Consider the following 18,288-nt stretch of genomic DNA (forward strand, 5'->3'; position numbering starts at 1 on the left):
CTTTCCTTTCAGTATGGGTCCACTGATACTGATGTTTTTGTTTCGATATTGTTTTAACCACGTAAACAAACACTGTTCCAAATTAGGGAATTCGGCAATTTTTGTCTCCTGATTCTTGTTTTTTCAATAGTTCGGTTTCTTTTTTTATGATGTATTCCAAACAGAGCCGCAACTTCTTTTCTTTTGAATCCATTTTTCACTGCTTCTATAGCTTTTAATTTATCAGCATATGTTAGCGTTGTTAATTTTCTTTTTGAACTCATTTTAAGCAAGGTATCACACAGTACCTAAATCGATGTTTCTAGAACAGTGATCAAAACTTATGATACAGTAAGCTGTTCAGCTGTCATTGGTAAACAATTTTATTTTATAGGGATTGTGAAAACATTTCTTTAAGTTACTGAGGGCCAATATTGATATTATTTATTTAAGTTATCGAGATTGTGTATTTTAAGTTGTAGAGGTTTTGGGCTCCGATGGGAAGGGAACATATAATTTTTTGAAGTTATAGAGGTTTTTAATTTATTGAGGTTTGACTTATCGAGGTTCTACTGTATTTTCAAAAAGAAAAGATTCAAATGGTGAAATGGTATTATGGGAACCATTCTGTTGTAGAAATAATACAGTTATTTATTGCTGCTTTTTAAAAACAATAACTTTTTAAAAAATGTTTTCCGATGAATCTTCATTCACAATCCATAAACGTCATAATCCATCTGTCGTCCGCTATTGGTCTAGGGAAAAGAAACATTTGAGTATTGCTGTGAAAACACAATTCCCAAAGAAATTAAATGTGTGGACTGGCATTTATAACGATAATATAATTGGTCCATTTTTTATTACGGGAAATCTGAATGGGCGAAAGTATCTAGATTTATTAAAATGGCCCCCTAGATCACCAGATTTAGCACCTTTGGTATTTTATTTCTTAGGAATGCTAAAATCAAAATTATATCGGCATGATTTCGAACGAGCCACCAATTTAGCAGAATTGTAAGAAAAAATTGTTCAACTTAGTCGAGTACAACAAAATCAGCTAAATCCAATGAGACTTGCTTTAATTGATAGATTCGGATTTTGTTTAGCTTAAAATGGTGGTTTGTTTGAACATTTAATTGGTTAGAGATTTTTTAAAAATGCCTTTAATTTTAATTATTTAGAATAATTTTTTTGATTGGTTTTTTTCTTATAAAAATAATATTTATATTTAGTTAATGTTTGTTAAGTTAATTATTGTTTTATTTCCTAGCTACCAGAGCTAAAAATCTACAAAAATTACATTTAAAACTCGAATTCCTATAAGTGTTTGAGTTTTTCTTAAAGATTTACTGACGGAAAGTTGGCGACGAAATAATTTTATTCAAAGAACTACACCCCATCAACGTCCGATAATTACTGTCGGTCATCGGTGTATTTTTATGCCGCTTCGCACTGTAAAAGAAGGCGTTGCTTAAAATTTCAAACTCTTCAGGGGAATAATGCTTTGTTGCCACACATAAATTACTTAAATCACTGTTCTTTGTTAACTAATAAAGTAATTGATAAAATCGATTAGAATATAACAATTACGTGGCTACTTTATTTGAATTTTTTTGGGACAATATTAATTTTTATTTTACAATGAACTGTAGTGGATTTAAATATTATTTTAGACTCATGCATCGGACTAAAATTTAGAAGGAAAGATGTAACAGAAATAATAGCAACACTGTTTAAAAGTCATACCTACTCCGTCGAGATGATGACTGCCTCTCACTTCTATTCAAACAATTAAGTGTTATCTTCGTTCCACATACTGAATAACGTATACGGTAGTTGAAAATTTGCCGAATCGGTATATATATTCGCCTGGAACATCAAGAAGGAGCAGAACTAATCTGACTTGACAATGGCAAGTGTGACCTTGCCGAAACGTCGCCAAAACAATGGTTTTTCTAAAAACCAAAACTATTTAACGCGGAGTCAAACCCAAAAAAACTGAAACCACATATAGCTCCCGCGGAAATTGCAAATCCAATATATATATATATATATATATATATATATATATATATATATATATATATATATATATATATATGTATGTATATATATATATATATATATATATATATATATATATATATATATATATATATATATGTATATTGCTCAGCAATACAAAAGAAATTCGTTATGTATTTCTGCAGAACTAGCGTGTTATTTAGGTTAAACTTTTCATGTCAGACAACTGATTTTCTTTTAAATAATCTGACTAATTTACTTAAAAAAATTATAGTTTCTTTATATTTTACTTTAATAATACTTTATAAATTAAATTGATTTGTATCTGAAAATATTTTAACGGTTTTCTCTTGATTGTTACAGCTCATCAGTACCACGTCAAAATTGAAACAAGTCCGAGTCCCGTTCCTATAAAGAGCTACGGGAAAATACAAATTACTCTGGTTGGTGAGTCCGCTCTAAATGAGACCTTCATGATGACAAGGTCAGTATTCCAAGTGTTGATCACTAAAATTATTTGTTTCACAATATTAATCTTGAAAGGCATTTACTGAGGGTGAAATTATGAAAGTGTGATTCTTTAGTCTATGACTCTGTCGATTTTAGTAGTTATTTGTATACGGAATACAGGTTTAAGCATTTAAGTATGACCTCACTTAAAATTCACGCTTCTACTCCATATATTAGTACTGGAAAAATTTAACAATGTTTTATTACAACTCGAACGTCAGTACGAAGATTGTGATTCGTTTTTTACGCAATTTTACGAATTTTTACTTTGAATGATTATTTTCCATTTTTCAAAGTCTACAGTTCGATTTTAGCTCTCATTAATGTTACTGCCGAGATACACTAGAATCTTCATTATGTCCAGTACTGCATCTTTGACTGTAATACTTATGTTTTCTCATATTATATCTTCTATCTGATTATTGCGTCTATTTTCTTCGTATTCGTTTTCTTCTTATTTTACTACACCCAATTTATTGTTTTCTAAATGTTCTTTAGCATTTTATTTATTCTCTTTCAACTCTCCTTAATAAGTTCCATTTTGAAGCGAAGCTTATATACTGGCGTTGTATTATTGTTTTTCTCTACAGTAAAATTCTGAGGCGAGCGTCAAGAACTAGCACCACAAGATGGCGTCGTCACGGGTAGCGTCATAGAATGGCGGTTCTTGAAATGGATTCACTACTCTCGATCAATTCGTTTTTAGGCATCATATATCTACTCTAATCAGGTTTAAATTAAAAACTGCATCAAAAATAACTAACAAAATAGACATTAAATGAGAAATAAAACATTCAAGGAATATCTGCCACTAAAAGATTCTATTCGTAACGGTTGTCATAAAAATTTAATAAAAGTCATAAATGCCATCCAATTAATAACATTGAATCATCTGTTTAAATTTTTATAATAATTCCCGTTTTAAAATAATTTCATATAAATGCAATTATTATTTTTAAACATATTTAGTTTATATCTTCTTCTTCTTAAAGTGCCTATCCGTTCCGGATGTTGGCGATCATTACGGCTATCTTTACTTTATTTATTGCAGCGCGGAACAGTTCAGTGGTAGTCGTGTTATACCACTTTTGTAAATTTTGAAGCCAGGAAATGCGTCTTCTTCCCGGTCCTCTCTTACCATTTACTTTCCCTTGGAGAATCAGCTGGAGAAGGCCGTAACGTTCTTGATTTCTCATTACATGTCCTAGATATTCCAACTTTTTAGTTTTGACGGTCATGAGAATTTCACATTCTTTCCCCATTCTACGCAGGACCTCCACATTAGTAACTCTGTCAACCCAGGATATACGTAAGATGCCCCTATAACACCACATTTCGAAAGCTTCGAGCCGATTCATAGATGCAACAGTCAGTGTCCATGCTTCCATTCCGTAGAGCAGAACTGTGAATATGTAGCAGTTCAATAGACGGCATTTTGTTTTTAATGATATGTCTCGACTGTTGAAAATGGTTTTCATTCTAACGAATGCTGCTTTTGATTTTATTATTCGCTGTTTAATTTCTGTTGAGTGATCCTATTGGCTATTTAAATTGGTGCCTAGATATGTATATTGCTCGACTCTTTCGATATTCTGTTGGTTGATTGTAAGTTGAGCGTTTAGTATTGGTTTTTTACTAATTGTCATAAATTTGGTTTTCTTTATGTTAAGAGCTAGTCCGTATCTGTTGCTGACTTCTATTATGCGATTTGTTAATATCTGTAAGTCATTCAAATTATCGGCAAAAACTATAGTGTCATCTGCATATTTAATGTTATTCAATGTTTAATGTTAGTTTATATAATAATGTATTTGGTAATAAACTGGAACATATTTGGAAGTACACTTACAGAACAAATATCAATGAACTTGCCACTCAAAACAGAAATACAAATTCAAAACGCTGTACAATATCTTACTACTTCCATACAAAGGGTGGGATGGAGTGCTACTCCTGAACAGACAATATGGAAGGAAAGCATAAATTGTTCTGAGTGCAAAAAGCTTGATTTAAGAAAAAAAGAAAACTAAGGAGAAAGTGCTAAAACACCCACGCACCTATTGACAAAGCAAACCTAAATAAGACTTAAAAATCTGTTAAAAGAAGATAAAAATAAGGGGATCGAAACTTATCTAATCTAGAAAATCTGACGCAGTTCAAAAATACAAACTATTTTTTATGGAAAGCGACGAGAAAATTAAAAGGGCCACAAGACGCAATACCTCCTTTAAAAAATTTAAAGGTAAATGGGCAAGAACAGATACAGAGAAATCCAAGACATTCGCAGGACATCTTTCGAAACTATTTAGTCCATTTACCAGAGTAGTACCTGTAGAACAAGAAGAACCACTTCATTTTTTTGACTCTTCATATTAAATAGAACTACCAATCTCCCAATTTAACATTAAAGAAGTAAAACAGGTAATAAAAAATGATATAAAACCCAATAAGGCGTCAGGATATGATTTCATTACAGGTAAGGTCCTTCAAGAACTAACCCACGATTGCTACAGAATAATTACTATGATCTCCAATGCTATGTTAAGTCTTTACTACTTCCCTTTGCAATGGAAAGTGGCACATATTATACTCAATCAAAAACCTGGTAAAGTTCCAAAAGATGTCAACTCATACCAACAGATTAGTTTACTCCCAGTCATTTCTAAGGTTTTTGAAAAACTTCTGTTGACAAAAATCAAACCGATATTGGACAAAAAGGGTCTTATATCTGACCATCAATTTGGATTTCGTAACCAATACGCTACAATAGAACAAGTTCACAGAATATACAATAAGAACTAGTCTCGAAAACAAGCAGAAAAACCTACCTTACACTTACTTCAAAATGCCTTAATCATACCTTACAGAAAGAAGATATCTAGTAAAGTATACTGAAGTCTATACAAAACTCTTCCCCATAAAATCTGGTGTACTTTAGGGTAGTGTGCTGGACCCATCTCGTACCTGATATATTCGGCTGACTTACCAACAAGCAATAACCTTACGCTTGCAACATTTGCAGATGATACTGCTTTCCTAACATCGCATAGTAATCCATTAATAGCATCAGAGATACTGCAACTACACCTAAAAAAATCTAATGAATGGTTTAAACTCTGAAGAATAAAGTAAATCCCTTAAAATCCACACATATTACGTTCACTTTAATGCTCAGTACACATATACGAGCCAAACGGTATGCATACGGTATACGAACGCTATATTCGTTAATGTGTACGGCAGAAACACATGCGTACTGTTTCATCGTGACTCGTCGCGAACGAAATTGTTGCGGTTTATTCCACGACTTCAAAAGAAGCTCGTCTTTCAGTTTGGTCGGCGCTACTAGACGAACCGACCATTTTTATTGTCTCATCAAATCGACATTGTGTGAATGACGTATTTCTTCCTTGAGAAAACATTAAACTGATTATTGTACATATTTTTATTTTTGTACACGATAAATCAGTACCCAAATTATAAATAAAATGAATCATTTCGCACATGTGTGTTCGTTGTTGGTTTGTCGCTTTCCATGGATCGAGATGAGTATGCGATCAGTACGATGTAGATATATTTTCAAGGATCTGTACGCTTACAGTACGTATACCGTTTGGCTCGCATATCTGTACGCGGCTTAAGAAGAGGTATAACCACAATTTAACCTTGATGGACATCCTTCACTCCAAAATGATAACGTAAAATATCTAGGCAATCATCTGGACAAGCGATTAACATGGACCAAACATATATGAACGAAAAGACTACAACTAGGAATTTTACAAAAACAACTACTGAATGCTGGGAAAAAACTCACACCTGTCGATCGACAACATGCTGCTGATATACAAAGTTATGATAAAACCCGTTTGGTCATATGGTTCGCAGCTCTGGAGATCAGCTAGCAAATCTAATGTTAACAAACCGTTCCAGACAGTGGCTACAGTAGTGGAAGCTACTTCAACAGCGCCCAGCCATTGTTATCTGCGCCGCGATCTGTTCGCGTATCTGTATATGTGCGCATGCCACCGGTAAACAAGCCAATATTTGTGTTATGATGCTTTGGACACTGGACCTTACATCTCTCTGACATTTTAAAAACAAACAATTTTTGATGAAAAAAAAAACTAATATCTGGTCTGCATTTGACCGGTTTGTCATAAGTAAACAACGTATGTTTCTATGCTTTGTTAATATGTTTACAGGTGGCGTTAGGAGCAAACATACTAATATATTGAATTTGTTTAAAATAAAATAAATAATAAAAATTACTTTATTCAATTTTAAAAATATTATTTAAATTTAAAAAGATACAGAAAACTTTAGGAAGCTATGCGCTAGTCTACACTACAGTACCGCCTACTGTTCTACTTTTGTTTTCCTATGCTATGTATCGGACATATTCTCATTTAACTAACCTACAGGTAATTTCTCTTTGTCCTATATTTTTTTCAATACTAAACTCAAATTAACGCCTTGACTTAAGTATTAAAAATAGAAGGTCTTAGTTCTTAATAACAAAATTAATTTGTACTAAGATTGGTTTTTAATAATGTACTGTTTTACTTGTAGGAAAGACGACGAGGAAATGCGCCTAGGAGAATCTATATCTAGAATGCTGGTTCCACATCCTATTTTATCACAACCTGTTCAAATAGAAATACTTTATACGGCTTATAGTGGTTGGCTTTCTTCTGGTTTAACGCAATGGAGAATCAACAAAGTTATTTTAATGGATAGCTTTGGTAAAACGTAAGATTTCTTTTATTATTCTATGATCTACTACACAAAACTCTGTGTGATTTTTTCTGTCTTATCAAGATCTAGATGACCTAGTAGGCTGGAGTATTTTCATCTATTTTCTGATGCATCTGAATATCGCGAATGTTATATGACCTTATATCTGTGGCTAGAAGGCAAAAGGGGATAACTCTCATTTGGAAGTTTTTCAGTAAAGACATTTTTATTTCATATGGTCTTTTTGTTACCTTATAGACGTAATATTAGTAACGTTTGTATATTTCTAGATCCGACTTACATTCTGTTAGATATATTTAAGTGTTTTTTCTTAAATTAATATTTATGTGTCCAATATTTTGATAAATTAAAAAAAATATTTTAGGATATTTATTATTTTTAATTATTTCAAGAAAGCATAAGGAGATAAGTCAAGTTATAGTTGAAATGCACATAAAATCATCTTGGTAAAGGGGGTTATGTAGATTTATACCCTTATGCTCGGTAGTAACTTGGCAAACATTATATGTGCACTGTAGTGTTAACTGCAGTTATTTCTACTTACAACGGGCAACCACAATAAAGCAAAGAAAATATTTTGTTCTGGATATAGCATTGACAGAACAAGAAATAAAACGTAAATTTTTTCAAAAAGTTTATTAAACATGGAGGTTTCTACAGCAATCTGATGATACGTTTACAAATTAAAAATTGATTAAGATGTTACTTAGAAAGAGATTAAAGGCGCATTCTAAACACAAAATAAAAACATATATTCTATATAATACAAACAAAATAGCTTTAGCAGGAAGAAAAAAAAAATTTGATGAACACAAATATTTTTCGGAAGCTGTTTCTTTAAAATAATAAATTACACAAATATTTGTTTTAGAATATTTTATTAAAAATCGTCATTACTAAAATAATTATCTATGTCTGGATCTGTGTCAGCAGTATTATCCAGATCTTATGAATTTCGTGGGATTTGGGCAAGTCCACGATAACATTCTTTTGCACTCTCATCAACTAACTCAATATCGTCTGAAAGATCGCTTACTTTTTTTTCACTTATTAGTCTTGGCTTAAATACAAATTATCTAAAGTAATGTTCTTGATATCGATGGGTGTATCTTCTTTTTTTGTCTTCTAAAATTTATTTCTTGAAATGGCTGATATTCCTGAAGCGATGTTTTAAAATTAATATTGCCAAATTCCTTGGTGTATCTTAGCCATTTCATATTTCTCCAGCAAATTTCAGTCTTATTGTCTCTCTTCTTTCTCTTTATTAACATTCCTTTTAGCAGAAAGCATTTCAGAAGGTCAATTAGCAAAACTCTCAAATAAACAAGAAGCAATTTCGTTTGCACGTAAAACACGGTATTAGTTTGTAAGTAAGGAGTAGGAAAAACCTGTTGTAAGTCAAATACAAATATTTTTTGACTTTTGCTGTTTTGCTTATACATTTTAATTTGTCTAATCTCTTTGACTCGTAAGCAGTTTCAGCTTCTATATGATGATCTGCTAATAAATTCTCATGCTTTTTCCGTGCATCACCTGTCTTACTGATAATAATATGATTGTGAAAAATATCACAATTGTTACAGGTATCGTTGCTTGGTTTTTTAAACTTTAAGCCTAATTTATCGATTGTTTGAGACTAAACTTTATAAGAAACCGGTTCAGATGTTATGTCCTGGGTAAACATTTGATACATATTAGCTTTTGTTAATTCTGCTACTAGATACTTTTTATTAGTATGTTTTCGTGAGTAGTGAGACTCATAGGCAGGAAATTTTGATATGTGGCTATAGACGAGTTCCATTCTAGATTCGGAAATTTTGTTTTTTGGTTCATGCCTGCCTCTGCCATCAGCCATAGGAATACCACAGTTGGATGACCATTTTTTTTTTGTAACAGTTTCTATAAATTTATTACTTTCGTCAAAAATAGCACAAAAACATACCTTGCAGCATTGGATTCTTCCTCCTTGGATTTCTATAAAATATGTAAAACACTTTTCCCTATTTTTTGAAGGTTTATCAGTATCACTTCTGTTAGTAGTAATCTTCTTGTCAGAAATTTGAATTAATGAGGCAATACAACTTACCCTTCTATAGTAGTTGCCCATTCCCCAGTAATTTTAAAACAGAGATAATCTATGTTCATCAAATATTTTTTCTTTACACTTTCTTCTACAATCTCGCAGTGACTGTGACTGCCTAGCTTTACTGCATTTCCTTTGTTTGTTTTATTTCATATCCTTTACCCGTATTTCGTAAAACCTGTCTATTTTTTCTTTTTCCTAGTTTTCGTTACAATATTTTGTGCATTGGTTGGCCATGTTCTTCATTATTTTTAAAATTTGGTTCATCTGAGCCCTTTTTCTCCTGTTGTTCTCCTCTCATTGTTCGGTGTCAGAATCACTATGGTGGTCTTCTTGAATGTGATCATAGGCCGGGTCTTTTACGCTCTCGTCTGAGTCAAAATCTTGCTGTACATTTTCTTTTACTAAAAAAGAATATGGAATGTAGTGATCAATAATCAACAATTATACCACACGTGGAGGAATAATAATTGTTATTTCGAGTTGCCATCGTAGTGAACGTTCCTTGATAAAATTTGCGTGTGCTCTCTTCACAATCTAGACAAGTACTGACAAGAAACTGATACGAATATGATTTGCGTGGACACCGCATTCTTGCAAAAAGGGATAACTTTGTATATCCTAGCAATACTTTCATATATATTTCTTCTATCACATTCCGGCAAAAGGGGATATCTTGATTTAATGCCTTTTACTAGCACACGTTTCGAATAATTCTCAAGTTAACATGACTTAAATCGTTTTGCTTCTCAGATTCGATTTTTCGAGGGTACCAGGCTGAAAATTCGTCAGATAATTTTTTATTAACAATTTAGTTATTTAAATGATTGTATCTCTCAAACTCCAAAATGGAAATTGTTTGTTTTGAAAAAATGAACAAAATGACATTTGGTAAACTTTGATTGGATTATTAGAACAGGAGTTATAACAAATTTCATCAAAAACAAGTACAAAATAGGCATTCCAACTATAATTCAGCTTTGATACGTTCATTAACTTTCAAAACCTCCTCATTTTTAAAGCAATTGCTTCAGCTTAAAAATACTTGGCAAATTTATTTTATCTTTATCAATAAAAAAGTTATAACCATGAAACATTAAAAATTTCACTAAAAAGGTGTGAGTTAATTTGTTTATAAGAGACTTAAAAAATTAAGCTATAAACTTTTATATCTTTAGATCTTTTAGCAATATATTTTACATAGTTTTGAGTATTAGAACACTTCTGAATTTGGTCTGATTCTGAATTGAGAAGTAGAACACCCTCTGCTGTGGAAACATGTTTCCTAAAGTAAGCCAATGCTTTGACGATGTATTTTTGACATAGTTCTAGCCGATGTGCATTTTTTATTCTTTAGACAGTTTTTATATATTTTCTGTGTCATTTTATATTCTAATTGCGCATCATAATATATACTTTTTTGCTTCTGAAATAAGTTTTTTGTATATTCTAGGTCATCCGTCTGCAAAAAAAGTTTGATTTTAGAATCAGGCAAGCCAGTATTACTTCCTTTATATCCAGGAGAATGTAACATACCTACGAGCGATTATGAAGCGGAAGATAGGATACACATTTTAGATGATAATACAACATCAACCACAAAAACCTCAAGTTTTATACCAACTCAAGTTGTTAAAGAAGGTATCATAGATAAAAACAATAATTCATCCGACAAGGACAACATATCTTTTAAAAATGCAATGGAATTTTTTAATATACCTTGGACGAATGACAGAGAAAACTATGTGTTAGACGAGACTGAATCTAGCAGAGCATTTAATACCAGACCAGCTAAAAATGGTTATAATGACGGTACTATCAAAGAAATAGTAGAACCGATATTGAAACCACATTCTAGCAAAAATGCCAGATCACACGATCCCAACAAAGAAGTAGAAATAACAGAACCTTTGTTAGGACCTACAACGGATAAAAATGCTGCTCTTAAATCTGTAAGTACCACTACAACAGAACACGGAGAGATTAAGACCACGACAATTAATCAACCATTAGAAGAAGAAGATTCTTCTATTTGGATACCTAAGAAACCCTCTAATACAAAAAAGGAACCAAGAAAGAGACAGGATGAATCCAGAATATTATCTGGTTTCGAACAACCTGAAAATCCCATAGAAGCTATAGTAAACACAGTTCAGTTCTTACCTCAGAGACTTGCCAGGATGTTTGAGCAGGCTGAGAAATATGCTAAAGAAACAATATTGCCTCTAGTTAGTACATACACTCCAAGATTCATATCAGACATTATAACACCGCAAGAAAGTACAAGCCAGAAATACGTTCCATTAAGGTATGAAGAACCAACGACTAGGCCGATTATATCATCAACTGTGTTGTCTAATGCAGAAAGATACAGGAATAATAAAAAATTCGATCCCCCTCCTTCTATTCAACCAGAAGTCAAAACTACAGACTTTACTACTCCGGTGACGAATATTCAGAAAATAAGAAGAAAGGGTGAGTCTGAAGAGGTAAGAGTTATATTTAAAAAATATATATAAGATAGGTTTCTAACCTAAATGATATTTTTTGAGGGTATCGCACCGATGCTCGATTAATTCAAGGTAATAAAAATGTGTTTTTACATTCCTATACTTTTGTTTTTAAACATTTAAAACATTCTTATTAAATCTAATGACAAATAAGACGATATATCTTTTACCACAGCTTCAACCAGAGCAGTTACAACTAATAAAGACGCTTCAGAATAGAAACAAAGACGAACTTGTTGCCGCTGAGTCTCGCCACACGAAAGAACAACATGCAGTAACGTACCTGAAGACGACTCCGATGCCCAAAGAGGCCAGAAGAGCAGCACGGGACGACCTCAATGTTAGTAGTGGTTCTGGTAGTATTTTAAATAACGCTTTTGTTGCTTCTACTAAATCACCAGATCCCGATGCCATTTATATTAATTTACCTGTTTACGATAAAGATGATAAAAAAGTTAAATACATACCTTTAAATCATTGATTTAAAGAGGGTTTAGCCCCATTAGGTGAACTTTAGTAGTATATTTATAGGTAACTTCGGAGCTGCTAGACTAAAGCATACAAAATATATTTAGAAGATCTAATGTTTTTATACATTCACAAAATGCGGAAAAAATAAGAAAGAGTACAAACGTTTCAAAAAACTTTGGATCTACTACTCAAAATTTAATATTTTTCTTATAAAAATTAATTTTTTTAGCTATATTAAATTCTCAAAGTAAAAATATTAATTAAATAAAATAAATGTATTACGAGAAGTTAAAATTAACTATTACTTAAACCAAGGGTCGGAAACCAACGGGCAGTAAACCGTTAAGGTGCTGTCACGCGCGATGTTGCACGAATGATCATAATATGCATCGCAGGCGCGTTGTGCCTCTTGTCCCAGGCACCGCCAAACCAGCGCTTCCACACTCATACTCTTTTTGTCAATAGTCGTGTGGGTAACAGATATCCTTGAACTGTCAGTGTTCCAATCATCTCCACGAAGTTGACGGGGTGTAAAGTACGTTTTAAAATTTAATTGTTTTACCCTTTGAACGTGTATTTATTAATATTTATATTTCGGTTGAGTTTACTTTTCTCGAAATTTTTGGTTTCACAATAACACGCTACCAACGATTCTTGAAGTTTGCAATTAAAAAACTAGCCAAAAACAAATCACCCGGAATAGATGATCTCCCAGCTGAACTATATAAAGAAGGTGGCCATGATACCATAATGGCATTACAACAGCTTATAAAAGTAATATGGGCACAGAAATCCCTCCCCATTGATTGGAATATTGGAATATTATACACAAAAAAGGAGATATCTTTGAATGCTCTAACCACAGAGCTTCTAAATGCAGCGTATAAAATATTTTCCACAGTACTATTTCACCGTGTGGCACCATATGCAGAACGGATAGTAGGAAAATACCAGGCTGGTTTCAGAGGTGGTAAATCGACAATTCATCAGATTGCAACCCTCAAACAAATTTTGGAAAAAACACTGGAATATGGCATTAATACTCAGTATATATTTATAGACTACAAAGCAGCCTACGACTCTGTGAATAGAAGAGAAATGTTCAAAGCAATGAAAGAGCTAGGTATACCAAATCAGTAAATTTAACAAAACTAACTCTTAAATTTGAATGTAAAGTACGAATTCAGGGGGAACTGTCTGAACCTTTTAAAACAAATAACAGGCTGCAGCAGGAAGCCCCTCTCCTATATACTGTTCAATCTGTCTTTGGAAAAAGTAATACGTAAGTAACATATCACAACTATTGATTCAATATATAATAAATCAGTGCAAATCCTTGTCTATGCTGATGATATCAATATTCTTGGGAGAACGGAAAACGCTGTACGAGAGGCGTATGTAGCATTCAAAGAATCAGCTACAAAATTAGGTTTATTAATTAACACCAACAAAACGAAGTATATAAAAATAACCACAAATCCTACGACCACTTGTTATCGAAAATGACTTCATCAAAGCAGTGAACAAATTGTATACCTGGGCCTCCTTAAATCCACAATTAAATCGAGAAATACAAAACTAAAACTCTACAAAACAGTAATACGCCCAGTCCTAACATATGGTTCAGAGACCTGGAATCTAACAAAAAGTAATGAAAGTATGTTAGGATGTTTCAAAAGAAAAGTACCAAGGCGAATCTCTGGAGCACTGAATGACAATGGAGTGTGGAGAAGACGATACAACTTTGAACTTTATAGAATATACCAGGAACCACATATCGTAAAACATATTAAGATAGGACGTTTGAGGTGAATAGGGCATGTAATGCGGATGGAATAGATGATTCAGCTAGAAAAACGCTGCTTGATAGACCCATTGGCCAGAGAAGAAGAGGAAGACCCAGAACAAGGTTAATTGATAACAATGATGAAGACATGAGAAATATGGGAATACGTGCTTGGAGGAGGAAGGCGATGGATAGGGACGACTGGAGAGAAATTCTGGACAAGGCTAGGACTTACGCAAGGTTGTAAAGCCAGATTGATGATGATATTGACAAAAACTTAATTATGAAGAGCTTATAACAATGTGCAGTTTGAAGGGTATAGCTACTGGAAAAGATTTATTTATTTATATGGAACAAGCTTTGATGCTATTACAATTAAGCTGGGAAAAGATAATAATATTCTACTGAAAGGGATAAGAACATCAGCGGCTAAACCAAAGGTAATATAGGTAAAATCATTATCAAAAAGAAACGTTCAGCTACGCTCTTGATATTTTATTGAGTTGTTCAAGAGGCGTTGTGTGCCAAAGTTTTATTTTGAAAAAAAAAAAAAACAATGGCTACGGCCATATCCACTGTTAATTGTACAAAAAAAAATATCCTTACACACCCTCTGTTCCAAAAGTTCCTGGAAGCCGACTATGGAGACGTGGTTTATTATTGTGAAATGAGGTGGCTAAACCGAGGCGCTGTCCTAAAATAGTTTTTTTTTAACTGAATAAAGAGATTAGAGATTTATTAAGATTAAAAAAGTCATTTAAAGAGGTTTTAAACAACCAGTAGATTTTAGAATTTAGTTCTCTGACTGATTTAACCGGCGAACCAAATCAGCTCAAGAAGCGCTTGCAGGAAAAAAAACTTATATATATGAGATGGTAGAGTCATTTAAGATGCAACCATAAATATTAATCAAGGATATTGATGAAAGAAAGCTCGACTATTTTCATAACTGCAAGAAAGCTGTTGAGGAAGCTGGGGAGAGTTTGTGATGGCAAAACACTAAAATGAAAAATGTGTTGATCAAACTTTCAACTGAGTTTGAAAATTGATTTGCTGATTTTAAAAAGATCTCAATTAAAAGCAATTTAAAAATGAACGTAGTAAAAAAGCGGTAACTTGGTATAATTTTACAAAAAGTTTAATTTCTTATTTCAAAAAATTAAAAAATGTTGACTCAGCAGATGATTACAATGTGTGAACCTAAATTTAAATGAAAACAATTGCAGTTCTGCCTATTTAAATAGTTGCGATTTTATGTCCTTTCTAGGCTAACTAACTCTTATTTACACTTCAATAAATATACTACTTATAAAGTTCCCTCTATTCTACCATTTTTTGTTCATATATATTTATTTAGATACTTTTTAATAGTATTTTACCTTTTTTTGGTCTGTCGATGTTATTTAAGATGTTCTACGACTAAAAAAATTAAAACTTATTTATTTATTTTATTAGATTTGTACATATTAACTCTATTATTCTTTTGTTTATATTTTTATATATGTTTTGATAATAAAAGATATAGAAATTGGTTAATATTTAATTCAAAACAGTTTAAAATTTCAGCTAATTTCAAAATTGCCTTAATCTTAAGTATCTTAAAATACCAAGTATGTCATATCCCTCGTGAAATTTTGGGAGAGATGAGAAAGCTGTCGGCGCGATGATTGCCGCGTTTGCTCACTCCAGACAAAGAGCTTAACCGTGAGATCACTTTAGAGTAGTGTTTAACGCTATTTAATCATAATCTGAAGGAGTTTCTACGACGTTTTGTAACCGTTGACGAGACAAGAATCAATTGGTACATACTAGAGATCAAGAAACAGTTAAAACAGGCGAAGGCCGTCCTATCGGCCGGAAAGAAAATAGCCACCATTTTCAGGGTTTCACAAGGGGTGATCTACGCCGATTACCTGAGAATGGCAAAACGGTCACAGGGCTCTGTTATCCCGAATTATTGGGCAAATTCGACCCCGAATTTTAGAAAAAATGACCCTATTTATCGAAGAAAAAACTGCTCTTCCACCATGTCAATGGGCCCGCTTATACCTTTGCCGTCGCCATAGCGAAATTGGTCTAATTGGGCTACCAACTGTTACCCCATCCACCATACTCTTTAGATTTGACCCCATGTGACTTCCTTTTGTTTTCAAACTTGAAAAAGGCACTCGCTGGGCTGAAATTTAAGTCGAAACAGGAGGTCATCGCCGCCACGAAAGCCTACTTTGGAGACCTCAAGAAAACGTAAATGTATGTTTCCAAAATTTTCGTTTTTATTTCGTAGGCTAAATACTTATTGGACCGCCTTAGTATCTATTGTTCACAATTGCTTCTTGCGTAATATTTGTAAAAAAATTATTAGTTTAGGTATTATAAAGAAAGATATGAAAGAAGCCGTTTTTAATCAAGAATATTGTATTGCACTAACCAAAAAAATTAAGTAGAACTAACTCAGGTTAAATTAGCAAGACGGTAACAAGTAGTTTGTCTGGTGTTTTAAATAAAAAAGTGTTAAGCTATGTACGAAAAACTAAGAAAAATAATCAAGTATGCACTACATTTTTAATATTTTTAAACATATTTTAATCTAATTAAATAGTATTATATTCTAAATATTACCGAAAGTCACGGTTTAGAATACTGTTGGACACATGAATTTTTTATTAAAAGAAAAATAATTTTCATGTTCATAGAATCAGTACTTGGGCACAATCATTAGTATTGAATAAATAACCAAGTCTTCGTGAAGATGTCACCCGACTTCATTACTTAAAGTATTTTTTACTCAATACAAATTACACAAAATATGATTCAGTTAACATGGATAGTGTGTAATAGCTGTAATCTGGGAACAAAACGCAGTAATTTTCACATTTCGGTTGCTTTTTGTGAATATTTGGTCAATTATTAGCATTTTTGAATCCCTAGGAATTTTCTCTTAATCCTCTAGCCTGCTTACACGTACATGGACTTGTAAAGCTAAATGCTGGTCACCTAATTTATACAATTCAGTATAATAAACGTACTTTAACCTTTAGTTGTGGCTTATTCCCATTTAAATAGTAATTAATTCAGAGGAAGGAAGAAAGCGAGAAAAGGTTATCAATTATTCGTAAATTGTTACTACTATTCGCTCGTATTCCTGGTGTTACATCTTTAATGTCGGGTCAAGTCATACGTTTAAAATTGCATTTGATATTTTGCTATCCAAGTGTGTTGGACTTCAAAAAAGATATAAGATACAAAAACTTTACAAAACAATAACCGTTGATATCATTGATATAGCAATGAGTAAAAAACTAAAAAGAACTCAGTTAATTGCTCAGGATTTACGTTATATTTCGACAATAAAAGATTAAGACAGCAAAGACTATAGCTTAACACTTTTGAAATATAATTTTGTAGCTAATTTATTTTTCTTTTTAACCCGTTTCCGTAGTTAATAACATTTATTCTAATTTTGTGTGCACAAATATTAAAACTTAAAATCCGTTGATTCCTGAAACATACTGTATAAAATTTCTGATCCGTTAAAAGATATAGAGTTAAGCGATCTGTTCTCTTTTGATGTCTGCAAAATCCAGCATTGGACGTAATCCTCTTGCTTTCTATGACGAATTACTCCAGTCAATATGTGAAAAAATCATCGATTTCACGTACAGATTTTTGAAGGTTCTGAAAGCTGTATGAAGGATAGCTGATGACATGATGACAAATCAGGGAAGACGTACAGCTGATTTTGCTTTGTTTTTTAACAAAGTTTTTTGCTTTGTTTTAATTCTTAATTTTTAAACTTTTTAATCATAAAAAGTGAAAAAAAAGTTTTTGCCTATAAAACGTTTCTTATATATTTTAGACAAAATTTGTTTAAATCACCATTAATTATTAATGGTTATTTGAACCATATTAAAATAAGTTATAAATGTTAATAACTTTGTTTTTTTAAGTAATGATAGTTAATATACCTACCTGAAATTATGGCAGTGAATGAGTTATTGAATTGTGCTAAATTTCAGCTAGATCGATCAAGTAGTTCGTATTATTCAATTTGTTTATCCAGGAGGGCGATTATTTAAACAACTGTACTTGTCTAAACAGAAAATTATTAAATTCAAGAATGCAGGGAAAAAGACCTGTTGGAAGACCTAAAAAGAGATGGGAAGATG

The 18,288-nt window shown here is 32.3% G+C and overlaps 1 protein-coding gene across 6 annotated transcripts in view; it reads left to right on the forward strand.

Annotated features, from left to right (window-relative positions):
- Positions 1-18,288, forward strand: part of LOC140440228 (uncharacterized) — a 211,021-nt gene that overhangs the window by 190,772 nt on the left and 1,961 nt on the right. For 4 of the 6 annotated variants that reach the window (XM_072530582.1, XM_072530581.1, XM_072530584.1 and 1 more), the window contains 4 exons: positions 2,368-2,488; positions 7,087-7,266; positions 10,809-11,844; positions 12,041-12,205. In XM_072530582.1, coding sequence (XP_072386683.1) covers positions 2,368-2,488; positions 7,087-7,266; positions 10,809-11,844; positions 12,041-12,205 — 1,502 coding nt within the window. Of the gene's footprint in view, positions 1-2,367; positions 2,489-7,086; positions 7,267-10,808; positions 11,845-12,040; positions 15,641-18,288 lie in introns of those variants that run through there. The other 2 variants (XM_072530585.1, XM_072530586.1) reach the window with 1 other exon arrangement.

Source organism: Diabrotica undecimpunctata, chromosome 4 (genome assembly GCF_040954645.1).
Source record: "Diabrotica undecimpunctata isolate CICGRU chromosome 4, icDiaUnde3, whole genome shotgun sequence".
NCBI lineage: Eukaryota > Metazoa > Arthropoda > Insecta > Coleoptera > Chrysomelidae > Diabrotica > Diabrotica undecimpunctata.